The 19,412-nt window shown below is 38.2% G+C and overlaps 1 protein-coding gene across 2 annotated transcripts; it reads left to right on the top strand.

Annotated features, from left to right (window-relative positions):
- The first annotated feature begins 383 nt into the window (after positions 1-383).
- LOC144664405 (ATP-dependent RNA helicase DDX3Y-like) lies at positions 384-18,511 on the top strand. 2 transcript variants are annotated; one of them, XR_013572806.1, is made up of 18 exons: positions 384-555; positions 753-819; positions 3,102-3,221; positions 3,598-3,756; positions 4,195-4,267; positions 5,110-5,209; positions 5,619-5,663; positions 6,808-6,898; positions 7,949-8,025; positions 8,362-8,457; positions 9,304-9,464; positions 10,091-10,235; positions 10,691-10,835; positions 11,509-11,690; positions 12,157-12,274; positions 12,983-13,133; positions 15,399-16,300; positions 16,499-18,511. XR_013572806.1 is itself a non-coding variant. In XM_078525520.1 (17 exons), the coding sequence occupies exons 1-17, from the start codon at positions 511-513 to the stop codon at positions 15,565-15,567; spliced, it is 1,944 nt and encodes a 647-aa protein (XP_078381646.1). In that variant the 5' UTR covers positions 384-510; the 3' UTR covers positions 15,568-18,511. The 2 variants fall into 2 exon arrangements, 1 of the variants encoding a protein (XP_078381646.1); XM_078525520.1 differs by having other exon boundaries at positions 15,399-18,511.
- Positions 18,512-19,412: the final 901 nt, after the last annotated feature.

Genomic DNA, 19,412 nt, shown 5'->3' with positions numbered 1-19,412 from the left:
GCCAATATCTTGCCCTCTTGCCGTTGTACCACCTTGCAATCAATTTGGTTTTATGCACTTAGAGTGACGTCTGGTACGAGCATTTCTTGAACAAGAGATCCGGCAGCAGAGAAGCCAAGCAGTTTTTTCTTCGTTGCGTGGTCCCCTGCATCCAAACTGTTCAGGTATAAACATCGAAACTTTTACTGTAAATAACACGAGGAGCATGCAAAATATCTCGTCAAAGTATTGCTCCTCTATGGTGTAAGCGTGAAAAAATGGCACGGAAGGGCGTTTTTCTCGCCCTTGCATCACATTCCCCCGCCCCCACCCTCCACGTGCGGAGGCAGCCACGTGCTCAGTACGTGACGTAAGAAGGCTCGGTAACTCGGCCGGCTGTCGACTGACATCTGAACTGAAAAAAAACCTCTTTGAGTGCAAAAAGTTCAATTGTCGTTCGCTTTTTCGCTAATTTTCATCAATCATTTCAGATATTTCATTCGAAAGCTTGAATCTACTGTTTCTTCCGTTATGAGTCATGTGTCCCCAGCAAACTTTCAAGCTCTAGACCAGCGGGTAAGTCGAAGATTTCTCATCGGAAAAATGCCAGTCGTGGTCAGACAAAGGCACATGGCAAAACGCAAATGGCGTCTACATGTTTCCGAAAATTTCCTAACTCCGGCGTCCAGAAAATTTATTTTAGAGTTTCCTTTGTCTGTATTAGGTACAGTTGATGTTTTAAATGTAATTTATGTGTTGTTTTTTCGTCGTAGTTCGCTGGTCTGGACTTGAATTCGGGCGCCGTTAATCAACGCGGCGTCGATCCTAAGTCTCAACAAGGTACGTAGGCTAAAGGAAAATTTTAATTTGCTCTCCTACAGAGAATAAAACATGTACTGGGCTAAGTATTCCTAAAAAGAAACAAGTAATAGAGCACATAAAACTTTATTGACCATTTAACGAAGAACAATCGCCATTTGCTGGAACTCAAATGTTTTGTACTTCAGATAATTTTTGGCTGTCGCCAGGGCGGTCGCCGGTTTGGATTACATCGATCTGTAATCATGAAGTCTTTTTGACGCTTCGGTCTTTACATGTTAATGAAGATCATTACTCTGTTTTGTAATTTCAGAGTGATTTTCTGATAGAGTTTTGTCTGAGAAAATGATTCGGGGTTTCTCTGACCTTTTAAGATCTTGTGAGCTATTATTTTTAAGCTTAGCCTTGCCACATATTTTCTAGTGTGATTTCCGCCAACCTTTTATGATATAAAAAATCTTAGAAGTGATGTATTTGTGGTCGGTTTCGAACCTCAGTCTGTTCTCGTTATAGTAAATTTCCCAATTATATAGCCTATAATACACGTCTGACTAATAGTAAGCCAATTTGATGGTACTTGGCTTAAATTTTAAGACTGTCAAAAATTTCTAATGAATATGGTACAAGGCAGGTTGATCGATGATCACACTTTTCATTGAAACCATAATTGGAAGTCGTTTTTAGAAAGCAAAATCTATTGTACATGAAGTTAATTTAAAAAAAAAAAAGTCAATCACACTTTTATCTGAAAGGAGGCATTGCAACACAAGAATATCGATTTATAATTTTAGATTGTCTAATAATTTTGATTCAGTCTGGTTGACTCTTTTCAGTTATTAAAGAATGTAAACCATTTAAAAATATCTGGTTTGTAGCCAGGCATGATAAGATTAAAAATTATTTGATAAAAGTTGACACTGGCTTAAAATATGTACAGGACGTTTCGGCTACTGCTGTTGCCTTCTTCAGCAATATGTAAATTTAAAACGGCGTCCCTGGTGTTATAGGAATAAAAACTAAAAAATGCAGAAAAAGGTGACAAGGAATGTACTGAATAAAATTGGGGGTGGAATTCTAAAAATGCGACCGGTCGTCAGTTTGGAGACAAAGACTTTTCCTCGAAGCGTGGCACTCAGTCCGAGATGGAAACGCTATTAATGAACACGTAGCATTCCCAAACATTTATAAGAAACTTAACAATTTTTAATTGCATACCACCCCTATTCTATCCTTTTTTAGTCCCATTTTTAGAATTCCACCCCCAATTTTATTCATTACATTCCTTGTCACCTTTTTCTGCATTTTTTAGTTTTTATTCCTATAACACCAGGGACGCCGTTTTAAATTTACATATTGCTGAAGAAGGCTACAGCAGTAGCCGAAACGTCCAGTACATATTTTAAGCCAGTGTCAACTTTTATCAAATAATTTTTAATGTAAACCATTGTTACTGTGAATTGGGAATATATCAGAACATGTTGAATTTGTGGGAAATTTCTCAATTTTTACATGGTCCTTCTCATCGCAAGATGTTAGAGGACCGAGGCAATCAAAGTGATTTATAAATAGTATATCGTTTGCTATGCCTACCTCTTTTTAAGATTTCCCGATATGAATTCTTGGTCAGAACAGCAAAGTTTTATCATAAATATATAACTAAGAGCAGTTTTTGATCAAGTGTCCTAAAACCAAAACCAAAGTTATTACACCGGCCAATTACAAAGAACACAGACAATCCAGTGAACCAATCAAAACTTCAAGCAACTATATGTAGCCGACAAAAAACATCAGAAAACATGCGTGAGTGAGTCATGATTGATTTTGGTTTTTATTCTGATTGGCTGAGAAAGTGGTGCAAGTTTTTTAAACCAATAGATCTCTAGGCAAAGTAAAGCAAAATCAATGTAAATTTAAAGTACTTTCAACAGTTGTGAAAATCCGCTCTAAAATGCAGGCTGTTTTCACAATAAGTTTAACTGTGCATGCAGGGCTTGAGACTAACTTTTTAACTCGCTGGTTTACTGGCTAGTGACATGTCAGATTTTACTAGCCAAAAGTAATTTTTCACTAGTCAGGTTTATTGATTTCTATCAAGAACAGTTGACTTTTCTGAGTTTTTCACTAGCCAAATGGCTAGTAGGAATGCTAAACCTGGTAGCCAAAACCTAAATTTTAGTAGCCTTTGGCTAGTTGGCTACCGTTAGTCTCGAGCCCTGGCATGTTTGAAATACATGTTGCCTTATACCTTACCTTACCTTATCATACCTTAGTTGCCGTAATGTAACATTGTTCTTGCTGTGTAGAACGATACGTGCCACCTCATCTTCGCAACAGACAAGGCCCTCCTCCTGGCCGCGGGGGCTACCAAGAGCAAGTGTTTCACCCAGGACCGCAAGACTTTCCACCCAGGGATCCCTACAGAGGTTTGCTTACTTTTTTGCAATAATCTTAAAGTGCCGTGTATATCTGATATAAAATGAAAAGTCTCCATTTATGTCAAAGTACATTGTAGCCCACATTGCCAGAGATTATTCTGGTTTCTGTAATGTGAACCAACTAGGAGTGTTCCTATACCCCCTGGATGGGATGCTAGTCCCTGCGTTCCCTCCCCTCGCAGTATTTTACAATGTAGTTATGTTGGAGAGAAGCATTAAAAGAGCAAAGTGTTTTGGGCAAAACACAACACAGTGACCACAGACAGTGCTCTAACCTGGATCATTCAAACTGTAGACCCAACATGCTAACCATTATGCAAGTGTGTTCAACTGTGTGAGATATTGTATTGTTTACTTTTGCCAGATGGTCTTTATCAACAACAAAACTTCTATGGAGGGTATTCTCGCGGTGGAGGCCGCCCATATGGGAACCCAGGCATGTACTATGGCCGTGGCGGTGGGGGAAACAGTTGGCGTGATCGCGGTGGTGATAACAGAGGGCCTTCCAGAGGAAGCTCCAATGGTAAGGATTGTCTGTTTGTCATGTTCTTGGTGCCCTTGTTAATTAATGCTTCAAGCAGGCTTCAAGGTTTTATATGAAAGTATGAGTGCTAATTATTATTGATTTTGATTGAAATGCTGTCTCTGAAAATTGATGAACACAAGGTGAACTGTTAGAAAGTGAAGAGTTTTATGTAGAAGTGGTTATTGTTTGTTGTGGTGTAAGATAGGAAACATGAACATTTATTTGTTTGTCTCACGATGGAATCGCTTTGAGGTGTTGATCGCAAAGTTACAACTGCTACTGCTAGTCTTCATCATGCGACAAGGTCGATTGTGTAGTGTCACTATTTGTTGCATGTTGGTTCACTGCTATGGTGCATTTCGATCCTCGTATTATTGTTTAAACTATTAGATGTTGTTCCCTCATATTAAAGAGTTTTATATGTTTTCATGTTAGATTATGGAAGAAACACTCAGCCACCGCCAGAGGATTGGTCTAAGTTGTTGCCAAAGAATGATCGCGTTGAAAGGTAACAGCATTTGCCAATAAGTTAAGTTAAACCTCTTTCATACAGACACCAAAAGAAACAGAGCTGAGTCTCCACATAGGAAGAGGAGATGATAGGAGATGATAAGAACTTTGAATTCTCTGGGGTCCAGTGAACTTTCTGCTGTGCAGAGGTGTCTGTTAGGATAGGTTCAATAGCAAAAATTTTAGCTGTGACTGATAGTGGTTTATATATCATTATTATTTTACATTATTAACAGCTAAGGCAACAAACAAATGAAAGGCTCAGCGGAAAACGGGTGGTGGCGATTTCTGATAAAAAAAGGCCGGGGGGGGGGGGGGTGGTTTTTTTTTTTGTTTCTCCCGTTTTTTCCCCCAAATTATGTATTTTCATGTTTACATCAGACTGGCTAATTCCACCACTAAGCCTTGCTTTGAAAGCGCAAACTTGTAAATTTTATCATGAATGAATTCCCTAAGCAGCAAAGATGAAAAGAATACCCTCGTGAAAACTGGATGAAGGTGGCAGAGGATTGAGAATACTTCGCGTAAATGAGGCTTGGTGGTGAATTTTGAGCACATGACATTATAATTCATATGCACATGCCCCTGTAAACGCTTCTTTGTAATACAGCACTTGATTAGTTTAGCCTGTTCGGATGAATGGTATCCAGTTAAGTTTATTGAACAGTTTGACAGAGTTTGCTTGGCGATTGGCATTGAGAATTACTCTTGCAGCCCTCTTCTGCAGCTGTAGGACACGTATGAGGCTGCCCTTTTTCCACTGAGCCTTTCAAAATTATGATCCTGAGTTTTTAGTGGCTTTGATTGAACTTAGTAGTAAGGTCTATACTGCATTTTCAGGGAGCTTTTTAGCAAGCACAACACTGGAATAAACTTTGATAAGTATGAGGATATTCCTGTTGAAGCCACTGGAAATGATGTTCCCAAAAACATTGAGTCGGTATGTATACTGTATTTATTTCTTTTGTTGAAAATGACAGAAAAACTGAATGGGAAGTTTTCTTCATCATCAGATTATAACTTTTTTCATTAAGCACATTGCTATAATGTTGTCTTCGTGTGCTTTTATTTGTATAAATACAATTTACATGTTATATGGAGCCTTTACTTCTCACAAACCAGCGTCAGACTGGCTGCTTTTACTATTTTTCAGGCCTAGTTGTTAAAATACTGCTTAATAACTACTTGCTGCAAATGTTAGAAATAATTCAAGAAGTTGGATTTAAATGGCATCATGGCAGAAATAACTGGCGAATAATGGTGAAGCTTACATGTAATTTACTTTCTACTTGTAATTTTGTTACATGTAAATGTAATGTTCATTTTTTTCCTTCCCTCTTTTTTTTCAGTTCACTGATTGTGACCTTGGTGAAATTTTGCATCACAACATTGGGGTACAGTGCTTTATTTTAATAAGAGAAATTTTCAATTTTTATGAAGAACTAAGATATATATATATATATATAATATATATATATATATATATATATATATATATATATATATATTTATTAACCACCCATTAATTTTTGCGCATGCTCATTGGACGAAATGCATCACGTGGTACAAAATAAGACAACAGGTATCAGCGAATATACCCTGTCCAATTTGATACCCATCGCCCGATTTTGTTGGTAAGCACAAAGCAAACGAATGAAGTCACCTTATTTAATTCTCACTTTTAATGAAATCACAGAGTTAAAAAAATCACATAACCAATACAAGTTACATTTGTTTCAACCACATTTACGCCGGGTTTATTAACCGTGCCAAGCCGGTTCTCTGGCTGGCATTTTGTCGTTTTTATTTTTTTGTCGGTTCGTCCGCCCGCCCCCCGCTCCTTGTCCGGTCCCGGGCCGCGGACGTCCAGCTATTCTCCTTTGACCCATCCACGCTCGTCGCCTGTGATATATCATTCACCTATTTTCACTCTCGCTCTGGGCGGCGCGGTGCGACGTCGGGTCTTTTTTGAGTTCGTCGCGTTTGCAGCTCCAGGTGTGTCGCCGGGCGCCTCCGCTTCGGAGGGTCGGAGATTTTGGGTGATGGACTGTTCCTTCATGAACTGTTTGGGTTTTTGAGGAACAAATTTGCTGCGTAGCGGCACCGGTCGTCCGCACACTTCTGGTTTGTGTTCTCGTGACTATTTTACTGTGGCGCCCACTCCAACTGAGAGGTGGTCAACACTAACACACGGTATAAACTGCTTGCAGATTCTTGTTACATAAGTTTTTTCCTATAAATTTACTGGCGATAAATCGCGTTGTAGAAATTAATCAGAGGACTATGAAAATAAATAAACCCCTTTCTGGCTTGCTGGTGTATTGGAGTATAATACCGTTGGCTGAAAGATTGTCCTCTAAATTTCACAGTTGCCCTCAAAGCTTCACTTCTCAGCCAACTGTTCATTTTTCCACAATCTTTCAGCCTTGGGCATTATCCTCCAATATACCAGCCGCCTGAAGGGTTTATTTACTAAATATATTTATTGAATTTAATTTGCTTGACTAACAGCTTTTATATTTTTAACTTTCATTGCAGTTGGCCAACTACTCAAAGCCTACTCCAGTTCAGAAGCATGCTATTACTATTGTGAAGAATAAGAGAGACTTGATGGCCTGCGCCCAGACCGGTGAGCTTACTGCATCTAACTTGCAGTGCTTAACAATTGAAGGGCTGGGTGGAAAAAGGGGGTCATGATTTTTGTTTAAAAATGAACATCGCTGAAACAAATCGAATTTTACATGTAGGTTTGTTTACATCTGCAAAACATTGTCCCGTTTTTATTTCTGCTGGGTTTTGCTTCGTTTGTGAGATGTAACGTATGCAAAAACCTGGTTTGTCCAGTCGGCATCTTTTGGAGTTCGTTTGTTGCACTTAAACAAAGGAATTGCTAAAGACGCCTGGAAAATCCAAGTTATTTGCATATGTCATTTCTCAGAAACGACCAGAAGCCAGCAAAAATAAATACAGTAAAATGTTTAAGACATGTAAACAAACCGCGCGCGTAATCTGGAGTTTTTTTCGCAATGTCCATTTTTAGCCAAAATCACTAATGCCCTTTTTCCACCGAACCCTTCAATTGGTTCATGCTTTAGCATGCACTGTCAAGTTACAGTGCATGTGGGAAGTTTGGAGGGCACAAAAGAAGCGCAAGAGTTGCTCAAGGCGATAACAAAGAGCAACTATAGCTTCTTCTTGAGGCTCTACTAGCTATGCTGTAATATTTTTTAGTAAATGGTTTGAAGCCAGGAGTATCAGTAGTTCATATAGTGTGATCGTCTGGGTGAGAGTAGCTATAAAAAAACTGTTGTTGGTGACTGATGTTTTGATGTTTTGAGTGGAAGTAATCTTCAGCGTCAAGTGAAAAGTTGTTGTCAGTCGATGATGTTATAAATCTGGTCTGTTGAAGCTGATTGGACAGTTTAGTTGTGATGTTATTGGCTGTGAGTCTTGTAAAGATTGTCAACAGTAATTGGTCCGTCAAATTAAGTTATGCTGTTTGCAGTCCGCTCATTGGTTTTGTTTACGTCTTGAATAAGTTGTTTGTAAGATGCAAGTAGTCGCTGACATCTATTGAGAGGCATTTTACATTTTTTTACCTCGCGTTCTCTTATTTGACTTTTTTGTGTGCTTTTTGTGAGAATATATTCCTTTTAAACTGAATATTCTTGTTTTTTAGGTTCTGGAAAAACTGCAGCTTTCTTGATTCCCATTCTTAGCAGGATCTTTGAGGAAGGTCCTCCACCACTGCCTGATGTAAGAATTTCAAACTGTACATCTGTGTTCTTAACTGTTTGCATTGTTTCTGTTTTATCTTCTACGCATAATCTCAACATGTAAATTCTTGTTACAGATTTCCATATAAACATTATACATGTTAACTGATAAATGTTATCTAAACTGTGTTCCATTTTTGGCTACAGAGTTAGTATCCAGTGGAGTTCCATAGCTAAAATAGCTATCCCGCTATTGTTGTTATTATAATGTCCACACAAATGGCAGATTGATAATTTATTGCTCTCATAAGGAAAACTATGATCACTCTTGGGAATCTAAGGGTTACATTCAAGACATTTTCCCCACTTTCAATAGGCTCGACAGCAGTCTCGCCGAAAGCAGTTTCCAATCAGCCTTGTTCTAGCACCCACTAGAGAGCTGGCCTGTCAAATCTTTGAAGAATCCAAGAAGGTAAGGGGCAAATTACATGGTATGATTTTGCTTACGATTATCGCATGTGACATGCTTTCACCATGACTACAACACACATCGCATCATGTAAATCAACCTACCTCATTCAGCCCAGTCAAAATGTGCTGGCAGCCTGCAATTTTGCTGTCTACAACAAAATATCTGCTGCCTACTACACGCTAAAGTTAAATCAGGTTTAAGGTACTGCAAAAAAAAAAAAAAATAAAAAACAAAGGCTCGATGTAGTTTTCTTTAAGCCGAAGGGTGGTTGTTTCCTGAGAAATTAAAATTATCTAGGAAGCCAATGTTCGATTTTTGCACAAAATACCCATAATGATCAAATATGACCAAATTTTAATTTTTTTACCCGTCCACTTAGTCACAAAGGTTACCATAGCAACATATTGACGTTTATCTTTTGTTAGATAGGTGTTCTTATACGCGGGTTTTTACTGTGCTGTGTAAATCAGCCCTAACAGAGTTTTGTTTGCGTGATTTACATTTTATAAAGTCTATTTTGTTTCAAGCCTATGAAACAACTAGTAGTAAGGAGTAGTACTGTAACTTACTGATGGCAAAGTTCTCTAAAATGTCATCACATCTCACAACACAAAATTAGTGATGCCAGCCCTCCTTTTTCCTGTCAAGTCAATTGTGTTTTATCACCTTTCATGTAGTCAGTGTTTCATTTGCACTAAATCCACTCAACTGAAATTGGTTTAGTTTTCAAGGAGATGGAAAGAAAGTAAAACATTGTTATAACTGTAAGTTGCAGGATTTTAGAAACAGAATTCTTGTTAATAGACAATAGTAACTTAGGTTTAACTTTTTTGCCTTTTAATTCAGTTTGCGTACAGGTCCTATGTGCGACCTTGCGTGGTGTACGGTGGAGCAGACATTGGTGGCCAGCTGAAGGAGCTGGATCGTGGCTGCCATCTTCTGGTGGCCACACCTGGTCGTCTTGTTGACATGTTGGACAGGGGTCGAGTGGGGCTGGACTCTTGCAAGTAAGTTTATACAGTTGTATTTTGTGTGCCATGATATTAGGGTAAAGTCCTCTTTGAACCTAGTGAGCCATCTATCCAGAACTTATCCCAAGTTTTGTAGCATGAAGCAAGTAGGAGTATTTGTACTTTCACCTGGATGGGATGCTAGTCCATTGCAGGGTCACTCCCCAGCATTAAATTCGCCAGTACCCATTTATACACCTGGGTGTAGAGAGACACTATGAGGGAAAAGTGTCTTGCCCAAGAACTCAGCACAATGACGCCCAACCAGGGCTCAAACCTGGACGGCTCGGCTCGATCCAGACTCCAGCACACTAACCATTAGGCCACCTTGCTTCCCATGTTCAATGATGTTAGTGTCCCTAATTTGCATCTGTTTTTGAAGTCATTGCAAAACATTTTTCCTCACTTAGCCATTCGTAACTTGGTTCTCATTAAGTAATCTTTAACTAGAAATAAACATTTTTAGCCCAAGTGGGACGTAGAAAGAACACCACCAACTAGGGAATGTTTTAGATGCACTGTTAAACTCTCAAAACTAGCTTTAAACTATTTTGCATGAAGTCTGTAACAAGAATTGATATTTTGAGTTTGGGCTGAAAGTGACAAAAATCTTGTTTTGTTAGGTTCCTTGTCCTGGATGAGGCTGACCGCATGTTGGACATGGGATTTGAGCCGCAGATACGCCGCATTGTTGACCAAGACACTATGCCTAAAGCTGGTGAACGTCAGACGCTTATGTTCAGTGCCACATTTCCTAAAGAAATCCAGGTCACATTAAGTTTTTTATTTCCTTAAAACAAGATTCCTTCAGATTTTCTTGTGACTTTAAATGTACATCAGGGTTCGTACAGGTTATGGAAAACCTGGAAAGTTATGGGATTTAAGAACTCCATTTTCCAGGCCTGGAAAGTCATGGAATTAAAGTGTGAGTCATGGAAAGTCATAGAAAATGGTATTGATTGTACAAAATAAATAAAGCAGGTTATTTTTGTGAGGAAAATGGTAAAAACGTAACAGAAATCAAGACAATTTTTGAAAATTCCAAGAAAAAATGGTCAAATTTAGGTCATGGAAAACTTAGAAAAGTCATGGAAAAGGTCATGGAAAGTCATGGAATCTCAAAAGCTCACAAGAGTACAAGCCCTGATGTTCAATGCCCAAACAACCATTTGGTAACAGTCACTCTATGAACAGTTTTGTAAAATACTCCTCTCTTGTTTCAGATGCTTGCCCGTGACTTTTTGGTGAACTACATCTTCTTGGCTGTGGGTCGTGTGGGTTCCACAAGTGAGAACATCACACAGAAAACTGTGTGGGTAGATGAGTTTGACAAGAGGTCATTCTTGCTGGATCTGCTGAATGCCTCAGGTGAGTCTTACAGTGAGTACAAGGTGTGCAAGGCAAGGCAGCGAGCCATGCGAGGCGAGGCAGCAAGGCATGCAAGGCAGAAAACCCTACTACAAATAAAAAGGTTAACTGCAAGCTACCTAAGCTAACAGAAGGCTAACCAATTTTTGCCCCCCCCCCCCCCTCCTTTTTTCCCCCCTGATTTTTTGTTTTTTTTTTATTTTTTTTTTTTTTTTTTTTTTTTTTTTTGAAAAAAATTTAAAAAAAAAGGAAATTTTTTTTTTTTTTTTTTCTTTTTTTTTTTTTTTTTTAATATAAATAATTTTTTTTTATATTTTTTTTTTATTATTTTTTTTTTTTTTTTTAAAAAAAATTTTTTCCTCCTTTCTCAAAAAAAAAATGTTTTATATTATAATTTTCCCCCCGCTATTTAGAGATAAAAAAAAAATAAACAAAAAAAAAAAAAAAAAAAATAATTAAAAAAAATTAAATTTTACCTTAAAAATGAAAAAATAAAAAAATAAAAAAAATTTAGCATTACCAAAAAGTGAATTAAAGTCATTTACACATTAAACCTATTTCAATATAAAACTGTTTTTAAGGCTGATCTAAAGGACTGAATAGTTTGGTGATTAAAGTAAGAGGCACTACAAGTCATTATTTGGGTTAATTCTGTTGATGCCTTCTCTACCAGGTCCTGATTCCCTGACATTAGTCTTTGTGGAAACCAAGAAAGGTGCTGATGCATTAGAGGATTATTTGTACGGCCAAGGTTATCCTTCAACCTCTATTCATGGTGATCGCTCTCAGCGAGAGAGAGAGGCAGCACTGCAGTCGTTCAAGACAGGACGCACACCAATTTTGGTGGCTACAGCTGTAAGTAAACAGTTATTCAATTTTTTCTCTTGTAAATTCTTAAAGGGACATTGTCATGTGAAGTCTGTTACACAAAATTAAAAGAAAGGCATAAGATGTGAATAAACCCAAATCAATGTTTTTTATGTGATTTCCTTCCAAGTGACACTACGAGTTGAAAACGATGGCCCGACTTTTTCAAGTTTTACATTTGGCCACCTTCTTCCTACCAATCCATACCCACACCACTTTTTAACAATTTTCTTGACTAGTACAATGCGTTTAAGCAAGGCCAGGCAACTATTAGTGGATATCCGATTAGTACCAACACCTTCGTTGAAATTCCAAAAAGCACTAAATGTTTGTGACACTGCCCCTTGAAGGCGTTTTGGATACCACTGACGAAACCATGATTCTAATTAACGTGAGAGGGTATTTCCTTTTCTGCGACCATTTGAAGTGAGATAACAATTTTTTGTCTTTGTAGGTTGCTGCTCGTGGCTTGGACATCCCCAATGTGCGGCACGTGGTAAACTTTGACATGCCAACTGACATTGAGGAGTATGTTCACCGTATTGGCCGTACTGGACGTGTAGGGCATACTGGTAAAAAAGAAATACAAGTTTCTACATACAATTTTCACACACCAGGGTTTTATCCACAAACTAAAAGTTAGAACCACCTTGTACAGCATAATAAACAGTACCACATGAAAGTACTGCTCAATAGCTTTCATTTGAATGGTCACACACTAGGTTTTCATCCACAGACTAAAAGTTAGACCACCTGTACAGCATAAAAACACTCCATGTGAAGACTGCTCAGTAGCTTTCATTTGAAAGGAACACACTAGGGTTTCAACCACAGACTCAAAAGTTAGAACCACCTTGTACAGCATAATAAACAGTACCACATGAAAGAACTGCTCAATAGCTTTCATTTGAATGGTCACACACTAGGGTTTCATCCACAGACTAAAAGTAAGAAGCACCTTGTATGGCATAATATTAAAACAGTACCACATAATAGTGCCACACTAGCACCATAACTAGGTTTTCATCCACAGACTACAAGTTAGAACCATTTTGTATGGCATAATGAAGAGTACCACATGAAAGTACTGCTCAGTAGCTTTTATTTGACTTTTCACACACTAGAGTTTCAACCACAGACTAAAAGATAGAACCATTTTCTATGGCATAATATTAACACAGTACCACATAATAGAACCACACTAGCACCACGACTTTTTTATGTTTAAGTTCTCTTTCAATTTGTAAATGACTTACTGGAATGTTGTGAAATTCTGGTAGGTCTTGCCACATCATTCTTCAATGACAAGAACCGCAATGTTGCCAAGGACATGGTGGAGCTGTTAAATGATACCAGGCAGGAAGTACCGCAATGGCTGGAATCCCTTGCCTATCAGAACCAGAGCTCAGGAGGCAGGAACCGTGGAAGGAGGTTGGATATTTTCTTCTCAAAGGCATTAATAATTCATCAAGTTTAAGATGGCTGAACACAGTTTTCTGATCTTTGGAGTACGGAACTTATATATTGTTCTCACGCCCTTGACAAGCTCAAATTTGGCAGTTTACAGATCAGCTACTGTAATTGAAATTTTTGTGTGTCACGTAGACCATGTTGCGTTACCATGGTACCTACAGGGTGAGACGAAAATAAAAACTCAGCTTTCCTTCGGGCAGCTGTTTTCTCACCTCACTAGCCCAAAACTCTGAGGAGCTAGCCCAACGGTAATTGCATAATTAATTATATGCATCGTATGTGGAAGTTGCACTGCCCTTAAAATAGAAACTAGGATTTCCGCGTCATGGATTGAATTGGCTGAAATTCAATTAATGTGCACTGGCGCTGTTGGCAAATGTATCATTTAAACAATTTGATTTAGGTTGCTAGATTTCTGGACATTTACCTTAGAAAATTTTTTGTATTTTCACTTTCCCTCCCAACTCCTGCTGCACACATTATTTTCTGAGTGCCATCAGAAAAAACAATGTTCTTGCCCATCGGGCAATCATCAAACGCAGCCCGACCAATCAATCCACTGCCCCGGGCTATCGGACAGCACTTTGTCCGCCCTGAACCTAGCTAATTAAAAATCAACCAAAAAAGTTGAATTCGGCTCGATTTTAGAAAATTCAGTCATTAGAATTTTTTCATCATTTGTGTATAACAAATTCGGAAAAATTCTGAAGTTTTAACACTGAAGTAGTAAAGTTTTGACAGAGGGAAATTTTTATTTTTCGCAGCTTTATGTTTTATCGTAATGTCCTAGAATGTTTTAAAATTCCTTTGTTAAATTTCAGATTTTTTGTTATCAACAGTTTTCTTGCTTTCTAAAGTACAGTCTTGCAAAATTTCTTAAAATTCTAAGGACGGGTTGGTTAGAAATCTTGCCTTTCTGTTAAGACAATAAAACGTGTGGTCGCAGCTTTTTGATCAACTGCGCACGTGCAGCATTTAAATTTTGTTTGTCTCAAAGCCTTGAGCACGCGCGCGCAGACTCAAATCGAGAGCGTGCGCGAAAACTGTGTTCAGCCACCTTAAACAAAGGGAGGCACAGTGGCCTATGGGTTTGCATGTTGAACTCTAATCGAGTGGTCTGGGTTCGAGGCCTGGCCAGGGTCTTTGTGTTGTATTCTTGGACAAGACACTTTCTCTCAAAGTGCCTCTCTCCATCCGGGTGTATAAATGGGTAGCGGCAAAAGATAACGGGGGAACCCTGTGAAGGACTGGCATCCCATCCAGGGGGGAGTAGAAAAAAATAATCCTAGTCACTTTATGCCACAGAAACCAGGATAAGCTCTGGCAGTATGGGCCACATGGCTTGACGCAGTTAGTTAAAACAAACAAAATCAGAACCAAGTAAACTAAGGTCTTACATAGAATTTTACGATTTTATTTCTCCATTTACTCCTTAATTTTAGTATCAACCGAGAAGATATATCAAACACTGGAGAGAGTGTTTGATCACATTTTCAAACACCTGGACGTTTGTCAAAATACGCTGCTGCACATCATATTTTCAACTCTCTTCTCGGTGTTTGGAAATGTGGCGAAACTCTCTCTTACCTTTGATATATTACTTACAGTTGAAGCTCTCGTAAGCGGACACCCTCGGGACTTGAAAAAGTGTCCGCAACTGGAGCTGGCCGCTTACGGATGGTTCTCGTAAGCGGCCACTAGAGGTGTAGGGGATAGATGGCCTCTTACGGGAGCTTGCCCAGCTAACATAATGCTAAAATGCACAATAAAGTGGTGTTTCGAAATGTAACCGGACGTGGATGACGACAAAACAAAAACTGAAATATGGTCATGATGGTACTGTAATTACTGTAAAATCATTGTGACGGCGGCGTGTGAAGTTGATTGATAAAAACAAGATACAGACGTTGTAAATAGGATTTTCTTTCGGGTGTCCACTTACAGGAGCTTGAAAACAAAGAAAAAGTCTAAGTAGTAATCTGTAAAACTGTCCGCGGCCGCTTATGGGAATGTCCGCTTACGAGAATGTAAAAATACAGAGTTTGTATGGGAGTTAAAACAGGGTTTCAAACAAGGCGGCTGTAAGTAGAGCTGTCCGCTTACGAGAGTGTCTGTTAAGAGAGCTTCGACTGTAGTTCTTTGTCAGTTCTGTTTAAGTACAGAATGTTTTTAGCACTGTTGCTTTTGTCAACTGTTAACATAATTTCCTTGTTGTTTTAACAGCAGGCACTCAGCTGGTGGCTTTGGGTCACGTGACTACAGGCAGCAGCCACATCACCGTGGGGGTGGGGGTGGTGGCCCCCACTATGGAGGGTATGGTGGTGGAGCTGGCTACTGGAATCCTAACCGCTTTGCCAACAGTGCCGCCGGGACACAGGACTGGTGGAATTAGTGCCGTGATGCTACCACCACCAGCTGTTACAACATATTTTCGTTGTTTGGTTAATGTTACAGGAATTATTAACCACTTTTGTTCTGTCTTTGATGAAATAAGTTAAAATTGGAAAAAAAAACTGTTGCATTGGCAATATCTGGCATCAAATATGGCATCTTCAGATTGATTGGTGGATTGTTGTGGAAAAGTGTGTTCGGAGGGTTCCCGTGGCGATGGCTTGTTCAGTGGATTGACGCAGCTTGTGGTTGGATAAAGGATGAAGATCACTTGCGCCTTACACAAAATATCAATAATTTGCTGTAAGGAGGAAGCATGCAGAAACACACGTTCTTCAGTGTTGAACTCTCCACCATTTGCTGTTTTTGATTTCCAAGGAAATCTTCAAGGAACGCCACTGGGAAAAAAAAGTCAGTTGGCTTGTTCAGCTCATTCAAACTGCTGCTTAATAGCACGCCGATAATCTCCTGTTGTTGTTGTTGTTTTCAAAGTTCAGTCTAAAATGCCTGTTCAAAATGTTTAAACATGAAATTCATGTGGTACACCACGAAATGGGCAAAGGTACTGAATATTTAATATCTTTGGTGACATTCTTTTGAAAGTAGATGTTAAAAGGATTGCATTACCTGTGTTGACACAGATATATGTGATCATCTTGTTGTAGTTGATACTTAACAAATTGTTTTTCTTTGGGCCTTTTATGGACATTGGAAAGGGGCTCATTTTGTGAGAGGTCCCATATTTGTAGTCTAAATCTGGCACCTGGGTGGAAAGTCCATTATTTTTGTAATGGGCTTCTTTCCTTTGAGTTTTTGTACTGTTTTCGCCCACAATCACAGACGGGGGCGTCTTACAACTGCTAAGAATTTTACCAAAAACCCACTAGAGTGCGACAAGCATTATAACACAATTTTGTAATGTAAGAAAAGAGATTCTGTGTCAGGCAATAGCTCGGGCACAGCGCCTAGTTTCTCATTCAATCATAACTTACACAAAATTTAGTCAAGCGTAGAGTTAACTGAAATCTGTAAACACAGTGTTTCTTGCATCATAACATGCTGGTAAAATTCAGGCAATTTTTCACTAGCTGTTTTAGGTCCGAAAAATTCGTAGCAAGCCAACAATGTGAATAAGAAAGTAGGAGATTTCAGAATAAGCAGTTATTGCAATTACAAGATATATAAAATTTAGTGGATAAATGTGGACTCTAAACCTAGCACATCTTAGTTAGGTCAACTTGTTTTATTATTAATACTGTATAAATAGTTTTGTCTTAATGTGCCTAAATTACTGAAAGAAAATCAGTCCTGGACGCACATCAAATTCATCTGGGTTCTACAGATGGATGGCTACTTTAGTTCAAAATAGTTCATCTGAAAATATATTTATAGTACAATATGGCCCTTGTGATATATCTTGGAATTTAAATATTATTATAAAGAAATATAGTGTCTTCCACCAAAATAGATATTCTGAAGGTGCGATTTAAATGTGAGGGACAACAATATTGGCTTTGTACATAAACAGGGCACTGTTTATTATACAACAGAAGTAATAATAATAATAATAATAATAATAATATTATAGTGTCTCTTGTGTTCCGAGGTTAAACAGGAAAACTTAAAAATTCTTGTTTTTGTGTTTCAAGTTTACACAAGGGCCAGAACTAGGAATATTTTGTAGCAATAATAACTAGATAAGATTATTTTGTAATATCGCAGCTGTCCACTATTAGATTATTTTGTAATATTGCAGTATATCTGCTTTAGACCCAAAAAAGTTTGTGTCGCCAAAGTATTTATGGATTTCAACTAAAGTACCAGGAGAAAAAGTGTTCCCGTTTTGAAAAATCAGAAAGGTTTTAAAACAAAATATTTTATTTACAAATTCTTGCATGAAAATAACAATACAGTAATAATTTATAATGACCTTTTTGCTTCCTCGTGCAAGAAAAGGGCCAAAAAGTGAACAGTTTCACTTTTTCATGCAGTCAAATAAGTGAAATAAGTTTTGTATCAACAAGAGGTGAAAAACGAGCGTCCAAAGATAACAGTAATAATTTATTATTGCATTTAATGAAATACAGTGTATGTGTAATAAGCCATTGTGACCAACGCTCAAGTACTTTTGATATTTATAAGACCTTTATGTTTGATGCTTGTGAAAATGTTGATACGTAACCTTAAGATGCTATTTTTTTTTCGGATCATTTAAAATTTTGTTGAGTTACACAAAGAAGTCAAAACATGGGAAATGAAATGGTTATCCCTCTTTAAATTTGGAAGTTAAATTGAGTATATGCCTAGAAAACCTTTCTTACTGCAAAGTGCTCTAACTGAAATGAAAATTCATAAACATATTACTGTTAGTGAAATCTAGAGTATTTATTTTGTTCAAAAGACGGGAAAAGTGAAGCAGAGAGTTTCTGTAACCGGGCCACACCAAGTAGTCTATTAGAAAGTTATTATTTACAAACAAAACCCATACCTAATATTCTGCAAATGTCAGTAATTAAATTAGATCCCAAAAAATGTAATTACGGTAATTTTTTGGTAAAGCCAAATTTTGTTCAGAAGCTACTTGTGGCTACGATCAAGCGTGACGTGAAAAACTGGAGATTGCGTGACTAAAGTAGTGGGCGTTATGAATGTCACGCGGAACGTCTTTAACGTGAAATCCTATGTAGTATTAAGATCAAAGCAGCTTTGGAAGAAAGTTTTACTTCTATCATGCTAGTTTTTGCTGACAAAATCTTTAAATTGTGCTCAAAGGTAGCAGGGTACATCAAGGTGTGCTGTCAACACAGTTGCTGTAGCCTGTATTTTAGTGTTAAGTTTATTCTGTTTATACAGGTCGTTCCTTGGGGAAGAGTTCACTGCCAAGGCAGTCAAGTTATTTGTATTTGATGTCAGAAGCCAATAAATTATGACCATTATAGTGATAATACTGTTTCTACTGTTGGTTTGGAGTCACTTCTTGTGTTGATTCCTTCTATTTAGTAAATAAATGTGAGCAAACCTTAATTCTCAACCTCAATGTTATACTTCGCCCCTTGGGAAGCGAGGAAGAAGAGAATACAATCTGGAAAGGAGGTTGACCCAACCCCTCTCACAGGGTTCGTACGGGTCCTGGAAAACCTGGAAAGTCCTGGAATTTTATTGTGGCACTTTCCAGGATTTGAAAGTCCTTGAAAAGGACTACCGCTCCTGGAAATCTGTTAAACTCGAGTGAAAGCTGAATTCTCCGAATTAACATTATAAGAAATGTATGGTAGACACTAAGACGAACTATTATAGTTTTTAATACATAGATCTTGCGCTTTTTATAACGCTTTTTAACATTTTTGTCTTTTTGTCCATTTTAATTTGTACACGACCCCACAAGCTTGTAGCTTTTTCTCTTCATTGTGTATAAATAAAGGTTGTAGGTACTGTATGAAAGGCGTTGATGTGAATTTTGGAGTCTTGGAAAAAGTCCACTTCTGGCAGTCCTTGAAAAGCCCTGGAAAAAGGGTACGAACCCTGCTCTCACATCCATTTACTCCAGGAAGTCAAGATCGATTAATAGTGCTTTTTCCCTACTTTTTTAGGGGGCAAAACTTAAATGGTTTTTTCTATTAACCCGCATGTCCCTTATGTGTAACTTTTAGTGGAAACAGGGCGAGTTGTTAGGTGCGTCCGTTTACAAAATAAAGCCGAAGCAACTAACCGCTGGCGCTTCATGGTTGACACCCTTACTCAAATCTATTTGAACAATAACCACAACTAGACTTTGGGTGTTGGAGGTTTTTGTTGCGTGGTTTCCTGTTCCGGTCAAAGGCTGGGTTAAAAATAACATACATCCCA

This window comes from Oculina patagonica, chromosome 8, assembly GCF_052425735.1.
Source record: "Oculina patagonica isolate OP01 chromosome 8, crgOcupat, whole genome shotgun sequence".
Classification (NCBI taxonomy): Eukaryota; Metazoa; Cnidaria; class Anthozoa; order Scleractinia; family Oculinidae; genus Oculina; species Oculina patagonica.
Note: the sequence above shows the minus strand (reverse complement) of the source record. Positions and strands in the feature narration are given on the sequence as shown.